The sequence below is a fragment of the Drosophila eugracilis genome, unplaced genomic scaffold (assembly GCF_018153835.1).
Source record: "Drosophila eugracilis isolate 14026-0451.02 unplaced genomic scaffold, ASM1815383v1 contig_75, whole genome shotgun sequence".
NCBI classification, from domain to species: Eukaryota; Metazoa; Arthropoda; class Insecta; order Diptera; family Drosophilidae; genus Drosophila; species Drosophila eugracilis.
This window is the reverse complement of record NW_024573645.1, coordinates 840,405-856,809: the sequence shown is the minus strand read 5'-3', so window position 1 is coordinate 856,809 and position 16,405 is coordinate 840,405. Positions and strand designations below refer to the sequence as shown.

General features: G+C 39.1%; 2 protein-coding genes across 2 annotated transcripts; one reads left to right on the top strand and one right to left on the bottom strand.

The window, feature by feature from the left end:
* The first annotated feature begins 8,093 nt into the window (after positions 1–8,093).
* LOC108105277 (homeobox protein Nkx-6.1) lies at positions 8,094–12,129 on the top strand. The gene is made up of 3 exons (XM_041819487.1): positions 8,094–8,361; positions 9,943–10,880; positions 11,565–12,129. The coding sequence occupies exons 2-3, from the start codon at positions 10,007–10,009 to the stop codon at positions 12,074–12,076; spliced, it is 1,386 nt and encodes a 461-aa protein (XP_041675421.1). The 5' UTR covers positions 8,094–8,361; positions 9,943–10,006; the 3' UTR covers positions 12,077–12,129.
* A 948-nt stretch (positions 12,130–13,077) lies between these two features.
* Positions 13,078–16,220, bottom strand: LOC108105276 (vam6/Vps39-like protein). Its single transcript, XM_017211765.2, has 7 exons — positions 16,078–16,220; positions 15,552–16,024; positions 15,235–15,484; positions 14,935–15,182; positions 13,997–14,880; positions 13,543–13,945; positions 13,078–13,481 (listed from the first exon to the last, which is right to left on the bottom strand). The coding sequence occupies exons 1-7, from the start codon at positions 16,145–16,147 to the stop codon at positions 13,179–13,181; spliced, it is 2,631 nt and encodes an 876-aa protein (XP_017067254.2). The 5' UTR covers positions 16,148–16,220; the 3' UTR covers positions 13,078–13,178.
* Between the last annotated feature and the right edge of the window lie 185 nt (positions 16,221–16,405).

Sequence of the window (16,405 nt, the reverse complement as noted above, 5' to 3'; positions counted from 1 at the left end):
TGCGGTATGGGGCGGGGCATGTGCGGAATTTATAGCTGCCAACTGGCAACGGAGATATTTTCCTCCATCTTTCCCCCGATTGCGGAAAATGCTCTCCTCCACTGCAATTAGTTTGATTAACTTATTAGTGTGCGTTGGAGCCACTTGGGCGAAATTTAGAGCATACTTTTCAGCGCTGATTTGTGGGTAGCCTTGCAAATGGTGGATTCTATTGTGTTGTCTATGGGAAATATCATTATTTTTGGCACGATTAAGATGAAAGCCTCAATAGAAAGTTATCTAGTTACAGGAACAAATTTTAGATTAGATTGTATATATATCTAACAAGTTTAATATTGATTCAAAAACAAAATGTTTTGAATGATTTTTTTGGTTTATTCCTCGACAGTTATTTAAAAGTAAATTATAAATAAAATCACTTTTAAACGGAGATTGCCGCTATAATCACACCTTATGGTTTCCAAACCTTTTACAATTTGTCACTTATCGTCTTTATATTTATAAAAATGTAATATATTAAAAGAGCAATATGTATTCATTATAAATTCTGTAATATACCCATTTCTATTAAGATCGTAAAGTATGCTCTGTTGTCGGTGATTAAAAGCTGACTTTTATTGTTCCCAATTGTTATTAAAATACCGGAGAATTGCCCGTCACGCGTCAACTTCGGCATTATCAGCTACTTAAATCTAAGCTCCCCTTTCTTTTTGAGAGTCCGTACCACCGTTATCCTTTATTAGATACACGTAATAGTCGTTTTAACGCGGGGTTGACAATGCCAACAATTTCAATATCCTGACTGGGCGGCCTATAAAAGGCTGGCATCTCTACCAAAATATATAGAAATATATTTTATTGAAAAGCAAACACGTGTTCACAGCTCATCTCATCGTGCGGCAAGTGGCTGCGTTCGCCGCTCAGGCAAAAAACAAATTAAGTCACCCTTTTATTACGCTATTTAATTTCCAGCGTAATGTTGTCAACCTTCTTGACAAATGGTCACCCAAAACAACGAGGCCTCATCCTTCCACATTCACCCCTCGAAAGTCGACTGGATGACTGCCTGTTTGATCTGTAATTTGCGCCACTTGATGATGGTTTTAGCCGGGGAATCCGTACTCGAGTCCTAGAATCACTAAGCGGCGGGGTGGTTTATTTGTGCCGCAAGTTGCGACAATGCCGAAATGCGATTACGGCGTGCAGTCCATGGGAACTGTGGAAAATGCGATTGTTCGGTTCTGGGTGCAGGTGCAGATGCTTCATAGGCGCATCTAATTAAGCAGGAGGGGGTTGTTAGTAGTAATTGTCAACTGATTTATGTCCGATCCCTAGACCTGCTTTGGGTAAATATTGATTTAAAACAGAATGCTTGTGCTGAGGTCTTAGTAGGCTTAACACTGGGAATTAATGTATTTTCAGTATAAAATTTAATTACAAAATTTGTTATCAAACATATCTTCAGAAATTGTTAGAATATTATGTTTTATGTTTTATGTTATATTATGTTTTGGAATATTAAAACTTTAAAAAATAAATAATAAGATTTTTTGGATAACTATTTTTATCTATTTTATAAATTACTTTGTTTTTGTACTGAGAATATTAATATTTAACCATGGTTATTTCATATGTCCTTGATTTATTTAAATATAAGTCAATTGATCAAAAAACTTTATAAGAAATATTTTACTTTAAATTTTAAGAAATTTTTTAAATAAAACCATAACCTTTTAACATATTTTCCATCCATTTCCTTCTCTTTCTGCCTCCCTAAGATTTTTACAAAATGGTCGCATGCCACTTATTGATTAACCGTTATTCATTTGGTGGCAGCCATTAAAATTAATAAACGGTACAGGCACTCACGCCAGCCAACAACAACAGCAAAGGCAATAACAACAACCAGAAAACCAGGAGCAATTATATACACCAGCATCATAAAGATGAAGAAAAAGTGCGAGGGGAGGGAAAAGAGAAGAGAATGGGAAGCAGCACAGTTATCCGCCCACTTGCCATTGATGGGCAATAAAAAAAGTCAAGTAGAGCGCAAAACAAGAGCAATAATATTTAATAAATGTGCACAGGGCCGAGCAATATTTATATGTATATATATGTACATATATGGATGGAATTTCGCTTGTTGTTGTTGGTGGTTGAATACGAAAAAACCATAAATAAATAAACGAGCTTACGCACACAAGTACATGTAAGATTACAACGTGTTTTCCCACTGCAACACTGAAAAAACCTAAATCAAGATTAGAATTTCAGAAATTTAAAATTAAACTATTTATATTTATACTTAACTAAACATTTTACCACGTTAAATAACATACGAAAGTCGAATAACTTGTGCAATTTGTTTTCAGTGTACCCTATGCCTCTCTCTCTTTCTTTCTTCCTTCGTATAGGTAGGCAGACTCTATGTAGGTGCATGCGTTTGTGTGTGTGTGCCATGCATTTTTGGTTGAATACTTGAGAGAAGCAGAGGCAGCAACAGCAACAACAATAACGCAGAGAGAGTCGCTCACTTACAGGCAATTCACCACCCCCTCTATACCCCTCCCCCGAGACCACCACGCAACATCATTCTTCATGGCATTTCGGTGAAAAAGAATGCTTTTGATCTTCACAAGCGAATGATTTTTAATATGACCTTTTTTTGTTGTTGCTGACGGCAGGGGCTGACTTTTCAGGGGGAGCGGTGGGCGGTGGAAAATATGTTTAAGCCATGGGAAATGGGAAAGTAAAGTGCGCCGGCAGTCAATCAAAAGCAACAGCACATTTATTATACGTTTTTAATGTGTACATATACATAATGACTGTGATAATTAATTAGCTTAATTAAATACCAATGCAAGTGTAGCTCACCCACACACATACACAAGGTTGGTCAACCGCAGCGCCTAAAATTAGGCAACGTTTGAATTTGGTCAAGTTTAACCGAAGAAAGGAGGAGACAGGCAGAAACTCGCATAATGATGGTAATTTGTTGGTTTCGGCAAAAGAGCAAACGGCATCCTTGGAATTTCAATTAATTTCCATAATTTCCAACGCTTTATGAGCGAAGAAGCAAACCCCAACGGAGGGCAGAAGGAGATGGCAATTGAGACGAGCGAGCGCGAGTTTTCCCCATCGAAGGGGATGATTTTTCCTGCCCCTGGATTACCACAGTGTGTGTCTTTTGTCGGTGGGTGGTCTTCTCCGCCCATTTAGCTTCCGCTTTGTATGTAGGCCCGGGATCCCATCGCTCAACGCTAAATGCTTGAGAAAGTGTCCCGAATTCGCGAAATGGCCCAGGTGAAAAGGTCCCGAATTTGTGCGGTATTAGCTGGATGCCAATCAAAAGAATATTTGTATAAACTTCGAACTTAAAGAATTCCTTAAAATACCTATGAACTCAAGGTTTCTACTGAGATCATCTGTAAAAAATTTATTAAATTTACTGATTTTGTGGTCATATTGCCGTGCCATTAATCAAAATAAGTTAAATTATTCCATAAAAATTCAAATTGGTTTTCATTCGATCAAAACTTTTCCTCGAATTACTTAACAACATAACTAAAAATAGCATGAACAATGTATAACCTCATAGTTCTTCGGAATTCGCATTACCATGGCAGCTGGTCACGGATTTTAATTAAAATCTAACAACCCACCTCGCCCATCAACCAACAATATGCAATTAAAAACGCAGTTATTAGTGCTGCGAACATAACCAAATAAATTTCCAATTAAAACAATGACAAGCCACCGAAAAATCTGTTTAGGTTTTGCATTATTTTCTCTCCTAGCGAAATGGTATCAAAAAATTGAAATTAATTTTTGGCGGACTGAAATACGCAACTAAAGGGGCCGAAAAATATTTGTTTCGAGTGGCTCGCCATCAGCGTAGAGTGCAGAGATTTTGGCCAAAAACCAAACCAGGACCAAAAACTCATTTTGAATATGACCAAGAGCGGGTTGCATACACACTCAAGTGGCCTTAGCGCGGTAGCAAATGCAGCGGAAGAGCCACCGGAATAGCCGGATTTAATTAAAATCGCAAAATGGCTGCCCATTCACCTGATTTGCTGTTGGCCATTTGGACGTTTGTTGCCGGATTTTGAGGGCAATCGAAAAATTTCTAATTTGCCGCTCATTATAAGTTTTGATTTTGTAATTAGTTTTTCAACGGGCTTTGATTTAGCGTTTTGAGAGGACTCTAAAAATTCAATAGCATGAAAGTATCTCTCGATGCGAGGCCATAAAAAAGAGATTAACATTTTCGTTTATTTCGACCCATAAAAGGAATTCTGTGCAAAAATACATCAAAAAGAAATGGATGTGGGGAATGCGGAAAAAACGAAAATGGGGAAATAAAATTGAGGAAAAATCAACATTATAAACAACATTATTAAAAACATGCCGCAAATGTTTTGCTCCTCTCGCATTTTTGAGTCTATTTTGTTGTGAGCCAGTGGCCAAGAAAAAAGGGGCAGAACGAATGGGCAAGGAGCCGAGGGGGTTGGATGTTCAACCTCATGATGATGTTCTGCCCGGCAAATGAATGCTGCCAGTCGAGGGGTGATGGCGAGTCAAGGAAGAGGGCTAATAAAATTAAGCTCTGCCAGGAGATACAGCCAAGAAAGGGCAGGATGTGGCCAGCATAGGATTAAGTTGGTGGAGCAGCTTAGGCACTTTGTTCCTGCCAGAGAGATTGTGTTTGTGTGTGTATGTGTAAGGGGGTGTCTGTGTGTTTGTGCCACAACGTCATGCCGCTCCATAATAATAAAAATATTCTCATTAAATGAGAAAGGATAGCAGGAAGAAGCACAGAAAGTGTTCTTTATCGCTTATTTAAAAGCTGCTTAAGTAAAATAAATCTTTCAAGAATTCTGTCTGATCCGGAACATAATATTAAATATTAAATTAATGCGAATAAAAAAATAAACATTTAAATGCCTCTGTAGGTATCGGCTTATTGCATTTTCTTTAGTGCCTAATGATAAAAGAATCGCTTTTTATATTATCTTTATGAATATAAAGGAAAAATATAACTTATTTGGGATAATCTAATATAAAAACAACAAAAATTAAAATGCTTATTCGTATTAAGCATATTAAAGATAACATTTTAATAGGATATTTAACTAACATAATAACAAATTCATATAATCAATACGTTGTGTTGCCTCCCAATTCTACAGGTTAAGGGCGCACGAACAGTAGGCAAAACTATTACCCTAATGAAACCCGCGATGCAGCCCTGTGCTCGGGACTAACGGTAATTTCATTTGGCAGTTTGCCGAGCCTTTCCTTCTCCACGCGCTTCTCTCTTTTTCTACTTCCTTCCACTTTTGCCGTAATAATTCATAATGAAAAAAGTTTTCCTGCCGCTTGTTTGTGTTTTATTTATTAGATAACATTATAATGTTTGTGTGTGGGTTTTTATTTAATAAAAATAAATAAATGTTATGGCTATGGCAACCCTCTGCCCTCTCTTTTGCTCCCTCCCAATATTCCCTTCCCTTTCCATTTCTTCCTGCAAAAAAGGGACATCATCATCATTACGCCTCTCATCTTATTTTATCTCTCGTCCGCAGGGCCATAGCAAAAACAACAACGACGATGAAGTTTATCAAAAGGCCAAAAGCACAACAACAATGGCGATGGCGGCAGAGGACCCCAGCTCCAACTGCTGTCTTCTCCTCTCTTTGTTCCGATTTAAGAGCATGCGCAGAACTCGCTAGTGCATCACAATGTATGTGAGTGTGTTTTTTTTGCTTTCGTATTGTTTTTGTTGTTTGCACCTCAAAAAATATTAAAATTGTGGTAAATAAATGAAAAATAAAATATGTTAGTATATAAAAAGTATGTATACACACGCGTTTCCTGGCAGATTAAAAGAGATTTCCTTTCGTATCCCCTCTCTCTCTCACTCTCTGCAATTCCCCCTATCTCATTCGCTCTGCTGCGGCCGCCATTGCTAAACGGCAACGCCAACGACTGCGTCGACGTCGGCGTCAGCGGCAAGTGGCTGGCCAATTCTTGTGGGTACATTAGCACTAATGATGATTGAAACGACAAACGTGACGCCGAAGCACCCGAAAGGATCCTCTCCATTCCGCCCTCTTTCCCTCTCCCCTTTTTGGTTGCAAATTCCTGGCTTTGATTTTTGAATTTGTCTCTCTTTGGTTTTTTGAAAGAGGAGGGAATAGGTGGACATGTTCAGGAGAAATGAACATAGAGAGAAAAAGGCAAAAATTTAATTCTTTGATCTCTTCTTAATTACTTAACAAAGTAAATTCCCTAACACATTTCCCACATAATAGTACAAAACAAATTACTTAAAAACTAGATTAATAAATTTAAGTCAGGATGGTTTATTGGTTTAATTTACATTTTAAAATAGATAATGCTAAAAGGTATGAAACAAGAAAGAATCAAATATAAAAAACATCTGATTCAATTAATTAAAAAATATTGAAAAAAAAAATTTTATTAAAAAACAAATTTAAATCCTTTATTAAATCTATAATACTTTTTCATGTGCACACTCGCCATCAACCATTTACTTTTTTTTAGGATTTTCGTTTTTTTGCTTGCTTTACGTTCTCTTGCATTGATTTACTTTGATGGGCCGCTAATTGGGGCCTCCTTCGTCTTTCCGTTTCCGGCAATTCCGCTGGCTCGTAATGATCGTTGGCATTCCGTGTAGTTTATCAAACGGTAAATTGAAGACCCATTTGGTGGAAAATGGGTTGGAGCAAAGGGGTGGCTAATTGGGGGGATGTTGCGAACGGAGATAGTTCGAATACAACTTAGTTGGCCGATTTCGGAAAAGAAAAAATATTTTAGTGCTGCAACTTTTTTCAAATATGTTTTATCATTAACAATCTGCAACTTTAAAAATAAGATATACTTGCATGGGGACTATTAATCTCTCAAAAAAGTAAGTTAAAAATGGTTTTTTATTTATATAAACCTTTAATATGGTTAGGAGTCATAAAGCCTAACCAATTTTAATATTTTATTAATATCTTCTTTATATTTTCACCTGCACGATTTGTTTTTACCATACCTCTTCGTCCTGCACAATTGTGGATATTCACTTACTTATTCACAATATGATTTCATCGCTTATTGCTTCATTAATTATGTCTGACCCCACATCCACGTCCATCACAGTGACATCTCCGCTTATTCACAAAATATTATTTATCCAGCGTCGCCATATTGTTTCGCATTTATTTTCGGGCTATTTATGGTACCGCCCATTTGCCATTTGAGCAAGGGAGACGGAGCAAGTGAGCCAATTATCCATTTATATCATAATTTCAATAACTTTTCATACACTCGCCCACGAAATGGGGGTGTGGGTATGGTTGCTCTGATAGGTGGGTGGTTCGGGTGGTGGGTGCTTGGTTTGGTGGGTGATTCCTTTTTATGTAACTGCCTGGTGGTTGCTCCAGAATAATGATGATGATGATGATGGGGCTTCGGTTGACGATGTTGTTATGCCTCTGCCACGACTCCTCTTTCTTCTTCTCTTTCTTTTCCTGTGACTCTGATCTAAGTTGAGCAGGGTTGCCAAATGTTGTAAATAGTTACCTTAAATTTGCAATAAACAATTATAGGCACAAACTAAAAAAATTTCTTAAAACAATATTTTTGTTCTCAGCTTAGCTAAAATCAATATATAATCACTTTTATGATTTCATACGGGCTAAAATGAAAATGTAATTAAAATAAGTACGATTCGAAATATTGTTTTTAATATCAGTTAAAATATAATAATATTTTTAATAATAAATTTTAAAACAAACCATATTTTTATTTCTTATTATTATTATTTTTAAGTGTACAATCGTAATAGCTTTGACAACCCTAGTTGAGAGCAAAAAACGCAGAAGTAAAAGCGGCTAGAAAAATCACAACGGCAACTCTCGCACACCCACAAAAAGAATCACTCACTCGCACTCACACACACACACTCACAGTCACCCCATAGCAGCGCTGCAAGCTTCGCTGCCAGCGTCGGCTGCCAATATTGTAAAAATTTTACGGCTACGAACTTTTCAATTCAGTTCAGTTTGCAACACGTTTGCGTTCGCATGCGTTTCCGGTTGTAAAAGTTTTCTTTCGATTTTTACTTCGATCTCCAGTGCGATTTCCGTTAGAGCTGACCGTAAAGCGCAGAACTGTAGGCAATACTATTTGAAGTGCCGTCGGAAAAACTGATTTTACGGATTCTAAATACATTTTGTGAAAATAAAAGTGGAAATTGTAACTACCGTAAATTATTGGATTACCGTTTGAATGGATTGAAGTGGAAATTGAATTAAATGCAGCTGTAATTCAATTGTTTGAAAAAAGGTGTGTAAATGATAAAAAAAATACCTTCTTTTCCGACGGATTTTTAATACAAGATGTATTGATAAAAAAATTGTAATCTTGAATATTTTAATGTTGTTCTTTACAGAACGCATTGAATATTATATGTCAAGTGTATTATTAGAATATATTAGATGTTGATGTTATTAGATGAATATTAGATGTTACTTGCAGGAAATGTCAATGTTCTATTTTAAGTTGTTTATTTCGTTATTAGGTTCCAACTTAAAATTATTATACTCAGAAAAATAGAAATATATAAATTTTTAAAACATTAGGTGTTTAATATTTTACTAAATGAAATTATTTTCTCAATCTTTGATTTATAATTTTCCCCCGTTATACTATATCACTATATAATACCAAAAGCATTTTATATTTGAAATGTGTTTTTTTTTTTCGGACCATATTCTTCTATTTTCATTTTTAAGTTTTAAACAACTTTTGTTTTTGGAATAATAATAAATTATAATGAAGTACCACAAACAAACTAACTAAGTTAGGTGAATCAGAAGAAGCTTCTCTCCGGGATCAGGACTACACAAGTAATGCAGCTAGTTTGTGTCCCTAGAAATTCCTCCTCGGAATGTGTGCGAAATCCACTTGTTACACCCAATTTGCATTCGCCTAATGAAGCTCATTTTGCTGGCACACGACGTTGGCTTCAGCTGTTTAGTTAAATCCGCTTAAATGCATCTTGAGACATTCACATATTTGGCCAGAAGAACAAACAATGGCAGTCATCTGAGTTGATGGCTGGGACTTGGGATGGTTCACGCACCTGGGAGAGCAACTACAACGGCCACAATGAGGCAGCAAACTGTGACAAAGTCTCAATTAGGCTATCACATTGCCACAAACCGATTCAGGTTCAACTGGAGAATGCGTGCGAGCGAGGGGACATGCAATTAAGCAAATGAATGCACTGGTGAGACTGTGAATTGCTACACTGAACAAAAATGTGATCTATTAAAACATTTAATAACATATTTTGAAAGAATTGCTGTGTAACTACATATATAAAACGAGGACCGCTATGACCAACACATTGTTTTAGCAAAAATGAATCTTGTTGATCTAAAAACTAAGAAATTTCGTTAAACTAGTTCAAATATGTTTCTTAATGTGACATGTGACATTAAAAACTATTAATTTATGTTAAAATTGGTTTCGAATACTCAATTTCTTCATTACTTTTTTACTCAAATTTAATTTTGCGAAAGTTTTATCACAGAATCATATTTAGTTTTTTGTTTTAATAGTAGTTTATAAAATATTTAAAATCCGATATTTTCTTAAAGTTTATTTAAATGTGGATGATTTTCTCTGCTGACTGTATGGAAAACCTCCTAGGGAGGGGAAAGCCTTAACCAGTTGTTGTTCCATTGTCCCATGGCAGACCATTGCTGACCAAGCACTTCATGGTAGAGCAACTTCTCTAAGCAGGGATCAAATTTCAGTTAATTGTGGATTTAATCAGAGAGTCGTTGACACCTGGCTGCCTGACTGAAATACAACAACAATTCAGCAACAATTAATTTGAGGCATTTCTCCCATTTTCAGAGACCGAATCAAAGAGACCAAAGGCAGACGACAACAACTTGGAGACAGTGGGAAATACCTAAGCATGCTGCAGAATCCTTCCAAATATCACGCAAATCCCTTGTCGCACTTCCTGGCATTGCATAACACACAAGCCAGTGGCGGAGGCGGCGGCCTGGGCTCAGGGGTCGGCGGATTGGGAGGCTTGGGTGGGGGCATCCCTGCACATGGTCAACCGCATCATGCGGCACTGGCAGCAGCTGCTGCAGCGGCAGCCGCCGTCTCGGCGGGTCAGAGTTCATACCAAATGGAGCACCAGCAGCAACATCATCATCTGCAGCAGCAGCAACAGCATCATCAGCAGCAGCAACAGCAGCTCCATTCCCACCACCAGGATGGCCACCACCCACACCCACCGACAACAGGAAGTAGCAACAACAGCACCACCAGCAACAACAACAATAGTAACAGCAGCAACAACAGCCATAGTAGCAACAGCAACCACCGGGAACATTTGGCCACTGCGACGTCGCACGCGCAGCTCATCGAGGCGGCAGCGGCGCATTCCTCCCTCGACGTGGGCAAGTCCTTTACCATCGCCGCCATTTTGGGCCTGCAAAGCCAGCGCAAGGACTACAACAATGCCATCAATCTCTCCCTGCACGACAACAACAACATTGCCGAAGACAACAACAAGTGCTACCTGAGCAACAACAGTGGTAGCAACAACAACAACAGCCAGAGTGTAAACAACTTTAATTGTGATAGTGGTGCCGGCAATGGACGTTACCTGCACGGTGGACATCCGCATCCACATCCTCACCAGACGGGATTTGCGGCAGTTGCTGCCGCTGTGGGAGCAGCTCCCTCTGCACTGCAGAGCCTACAGCAGCTCCATCAGCAACACCACGCCCAACAGCAGGCCACATTGAGCTTTCAGCGGGAAAAACTGAAGTCAGGTAAGAAACTCTTTACTTTGAGCTTAAAAGATGGTGCCCAAAAAACAATTTTTTGCCTGTGATTCTAAACAATTCAGATTTTGAAACATTTGTATAGTAGGTCAAGTAGTAAATCTAAATTTCAAATTGGTTTTCAATCAAGTCAGCCTTGATTTTATTGATGTCAAAAGTATTAATGTGCCTTAGGAAAAAGATAGTTCAGTCCCAAAGACCGCGGGGTAAAGACTTGTTTCAGTCTTCAAAAAAAAAGAAAAAAAAAAATAAATAAAATGCTAATATTAATATCAAAATTTTAAATTGTCTTAGAATCAAGACAGCTGTGCGAATATGTCATATGGTTTGATTTGGCATAAAAGTGAGTTCACTTCTAAAGCCCGCGGGATAGAAACTAGGCTTAGTCCCAAAAAACCGAATAAAAGCTCAAAAATGCTTAAAATAGTGAACAAAAATTAAAAATGAAATGAAACCTTACTATTGAATGACTGATGACAGTATTTCAATTTATGCAATTATTAGGCAAGCAAGGAGTGTTACCAAAACCGCGGGCTTCTGAAAAAATAACTTTATTATGATTGCAAGAATAGGAGCAGTGCATGTATTTCAAATGGTAGTTGATATTTAAAAACCAAAATTACTAGTTTCAAAGTTTGTATTAAGGTTTATTTTGTGTTCATTATTTCGCAGACTCTCACAAGAAAAGTGCTCTGAAAAATAAGCGCGTTCGGACAATCTTTACGCCGGAGCAATTAGAATGTCTGGAGGCGGAGTTTGAGCGTCAACAATACATGGTTGGACCAGAGCGGCTCTACCTGGCGCACACACTTAAGCTGACAGAGGCGCAGGTGAAGGTTTGGTTTCAGAACAGAAGGATCAAGTGGCGGAAGCATCATCTGGAACTCACACAACAGCGACTGGCCTTGATTCGACAGACTCAACTGCCAGGTACGTCGATCTTAGGAAATCAGGTGTCAGTTGCTGCTGCCAATGCGACACATTCTTCGTCCACTGATATCACAACCGGATGCAGTGCAGCTTCGCCTAGCTTGCAAGATGAGGACAATGAGGATAGTAAGCACTCTCTGTCGCTGTCCGGTGTCATGCCGCCGCTGAGTCGTGCTCAATCTGAGTCGGATCTTTCCATATGCAATGACTCCCTGGACGGCGATAGTCTCATGGATGGCAGCGAAGAGGCCTAAATACCATAAAGCAAGTTTCCTGTAAATATAGTCCAAATAAATATGTAAAATATTGGTTTTCTTTAAAGTTTTGTCTTTTATCATTGCTGTGTAAATCAATATTTTGTAAGCCACGCCTAATGTATTACAGTTGAAATGGTTTACGAATTAAAAGTAACTTTTTAAACGTATTATGTGACATAAAAACGTATTGATAATATCGATAAGGCCATATGTAGCTGTTAACGGGAGGTAAGATGATGTGTATCTGGAGTTATAAACTTTTTACGTTGAGATTAGGAGTTGGTGCCTCAAATTATAAATATTTTTTGGTTGTGATTCTTAGCAAACAGATATAGAACCTGTTAAAGTAGGCCAAATAGAACAATACAATCTTAATTTGAAATTGGATAGAATCAAATTAGCCTTGATTGTATATTAATGTCATAAGTATTGATGAGTCTCTGGAAAATTTAGTTCAGTTCTGAAAAGCAAAAAACTAAAAAAATTAGAAACGGCGAATATTAAGATATGAATATATGAATAAAAGTTAGTTCACTTCTGAAGCCTGCGGGATAGGAACTAGGCTTAGTCCAAAAGAACCAAATAAAAATACAAAAATGAGCGAAAAGATTTTTATTGGCATATATTTGGTATTTATAAATCAAAATCATCAAGGTTTTTATTAAGTTTAATTTTGTATTCATAACATCGCAGATTCTCACAAGAAAAGTGCCCTAAAGAATAAGTGCGTTCGGACAATCTTAGTGCCGGAGCAATCCCAGTATCTGAAAGCAGAGTTCAAGCGGCAACTCTGGTCGGACAAGAGCGATTGCTTCCCCTAGCCTGCAGGAAGAAGACAACGATGACAGCTGCACGCAATCTGAGTCGGGTCTTTCTATCTGCAACGACTTCCTGGACGGCGATAGTTTCATGGATGGCAGCGGAGAGGCATAAATGCTATGCAAGATTCAAGGCAATGCAAGATTCCTGTATATGTAGCCAAATAAATACGTACAATATGGTTTTTGCGTCTTTTATACAAGCCTAGCTAGATAATCGTTAATAATAATTATACATATAATTCTCACTTTATACTTTGATCAGTTATCACACATTATATTTATTGATCACCAGCCGCCTTGGCGATACGATCATGGCATGATAGGTGCACTATCTCTCCGTTTGGGTAGCGCACAAAGGCAGACTGACTGGGAAAGCGCTTCTTGCATTCTGCACAAACGCTGAACTCGTTTATCTCGAAGCTAATGTTCCGTTGCTTCTCTAACTCAGCATCTAAGCGGTTAGACTCCGCCTCTAGGAGGCCGCACATCATCTGCAATTGATGCTTTTTGGCCATTTTCGCACGTATCGATTTATCTAGATATTTTTCCAACTTGGGCATAGGCAGGTCATCAGGAAGGTACTGCAGAACAAAGTTAACATTCAGCATTTACAAGTATGCATAAATTCTAAGTTACGATTACCTGAAAGATTTCGAACGGATCGATTTTAGTGGCGTGGGTGTTTAGTATTTCCAGGGCCACATCCACATTCACTTGAACGAAATCTGGATGCAAAGAAACGCCTTCGTAGGGCGGCTCAGTTGGTGGGATCAATATGCACTTTATAAGTGTGTGGAATACATTCTCATCATCCTTGTAATTTGCTTCCGCATACGAAACTGCCTTGGCCACATCGCCCAAAACATTAATATAGATCGACAGCACTTTATCGTGCTTCTTGAGCCGCCCCAGAATAAGGGCTCGCTCCTCCAGCAGCATATTGGTGGGGAATTCTTCTAGTACACGATCTGGCGAATAATCATTGGACTCGTCCAGCATCTTGTACATCTTAGCCCGCATCGGAATCAAATCGGGGACTTCCTCTCTAGAAAGCAATAGATTAAAATGTTGGACCCGAAGGAAAAACTATACTCACCCTTTTTCCTGCTGGGCAAGAAGACGCTGTACCTGTTCGCGATACTGTTTGAGGAGCACATTGTGCAGCAGAGTGTTTTTGTCTTTCCACTCAGTTATCATATGCTCTAAATAGGGAATGACCAGTGCTTTGTGCTTACTGATCAGAAAGTCCAGAACTTTAGCGCGTGGCAGAGACTCCACCTCGATAAGTGTGTCTGTAAATATGGTCAGACCTTCTTCGGGATAATCTTTCAAGACCCAATCAGCGAACTCAAATATAAGCGGAAGATGATCTCCGCCCAGCTCCTGCAGATAGCGTATTGTTCGCTTGCAGCCCTGGAGCACCGACCCTTCGATACTCGCCTGCTCGCGGAGCAAGTTAAGGGCATTTTTATGCTTGCCCTTCATTTGATAGAGAATGATTAGTTCTGAAATCTTATTGTGTTTCTTCAGCGTCTTCTCCGATTCCTCCAGGTGGCACTGGTTAAGCCGGAGGAGCGGGGCCACCAGAGAATCGTTCGTCTGCAAATAGCACTTCAGCAACGTCGTATCTATAATCTCCAGCAGGGACTTTGAACTATTCTTGGTGTCGCGCAGCTTGACCACCTCTCGCTGACGGGCTAAAGCTAGGTACTCAATCAATGCTAAATATGCGTTCTCCAAGTCGCTATCTTCCAGCGGTGGGGCACTGGAAGTAGGCACAGCGATGTCATCGCTTCCAGCCTTAGGCTCAGGGACCAAGTTAGGAAACAGTCTTATTACATCATAGGGGTCTATGGCTGCTTTTTCAAACTCTTTCATGGCCGCCGAGAATTCCTTGTTGGTGAAGAGTTCCTTGGCGTAGAGCATGTGTATCTGGCGAATAGTTTGTACTCGCTCTGCTTCTGGCTCATCGGAAATTTCCTGAAATAAATGGTTATATGAATCTGCCTGTGAATATTCCTATTTACGGCTCACCGTCAGTTCTATGGCTAGTTGGAATCTTTTTTGCTGCAACAACTGCTGGCGCTGAATTGGGATTTCCACCATACGGATACACCAGAGCTCCGAGGTGGCAGCAGCAAAGATTGTTCCCTTGTCGGCATGAACCAGGAATTTTGTCTTCTGCAGTTCAGGAATTGTCTGAACTAGGGTGTCTTTACCTACCAGGCTACGCACCTCGATAGCATTGTTGACCCGACCAACGGCATATGGCTCATCCCAGACTGTAATTAAACTGATTAGATGTGGGCACTGTAGAAATTAATAGATTCTTACCTAAATCAAGCAAGGGAGTTGACCACAACAGAGGAGTGAAGGAACTCTTACTCTCCATGCCACCCGTTCTCATATCTGTGGAGGTATTTTTGCCATCAGGCTCCTTGTACTGACTGGGATCTACTACCACAAGGTAGCTGTCCTTGGAAATGCCCAGCAAGTTGTTTCGGATAAGGCAGATGCAGGGATCTCTGCTGATAGTGGAAGAGGTAAGAAAAAGATCGTGCTTCTTTGGTGTTTTTCCGGATATCTAAAAAAATATATGTAATCAAACGTCTTAGAAATCTAGGTAACCATTTTAAGAGTGCAGATCTTACATCGTAAACCACATATTCATCTTTGTAGCCCACACAAACAGCATGACCCACCCAACACAATGTCCGAGGCACATCGCTAAGGTCAATGCTCAGTTCAAGGGAATTCAACTTGTCCTCCTTCCAGAAGAAGAATACCAAACGCCGGCGGATGGCGCAGCACACTCGAATGAAGGTGGCCACACGTCCTGTGGTGGATTTTGGAGTGTCTACGTCCATAGTGAACAGAGTGCAGCCTTTTGTGTCCTGGGCACTGTGCATGAATGCAAAGTTACTCTCAATCCTTCGGATGTCGCACACTTGAATCTGGTTGTCGGTGAGAACAAAAAGCAGGTTCTCAGACGCAATCACCTCCATTTGGGTTATCGGTTTCCGGCTAAAGTTCTTATTAAACATCCGCATATCCACTCCGGTCTCTTCGTCAACGGAGTACATGATAAGCTGTCCGCTGCGGGTGCCCAAGATGACATGGTTGCCTAGAACAATGCACCCGGTGAGTAAGTCTTAAAAACTCCCGATTTGCACTCACCATAAGCCGCTATCGATTCAATCTGAACTCCCTGCTTAAGGATCGAGTGAACACTGTAGGCCTGATGCATCCTGGCCAAATAACCGGAACTGGAATTCCGGTAAACAAAGGTTTATTTTTCTAAAAAGCTCATAAGAAAAACAGCTGGGAGTACCACTAACGATAGTATCGATATATTTAACCATTAGTAGTTCGATGTTTTAATAAGAGTTAACCAAAAGTATAAATGCATTTTTTATTTTTTATAATAACAAAAAATTTATTGTTAAAAATAAGTTGTAAGTTAGATGTAAGAAAACGTACAACCAAAATTTAAAAATAACCGATT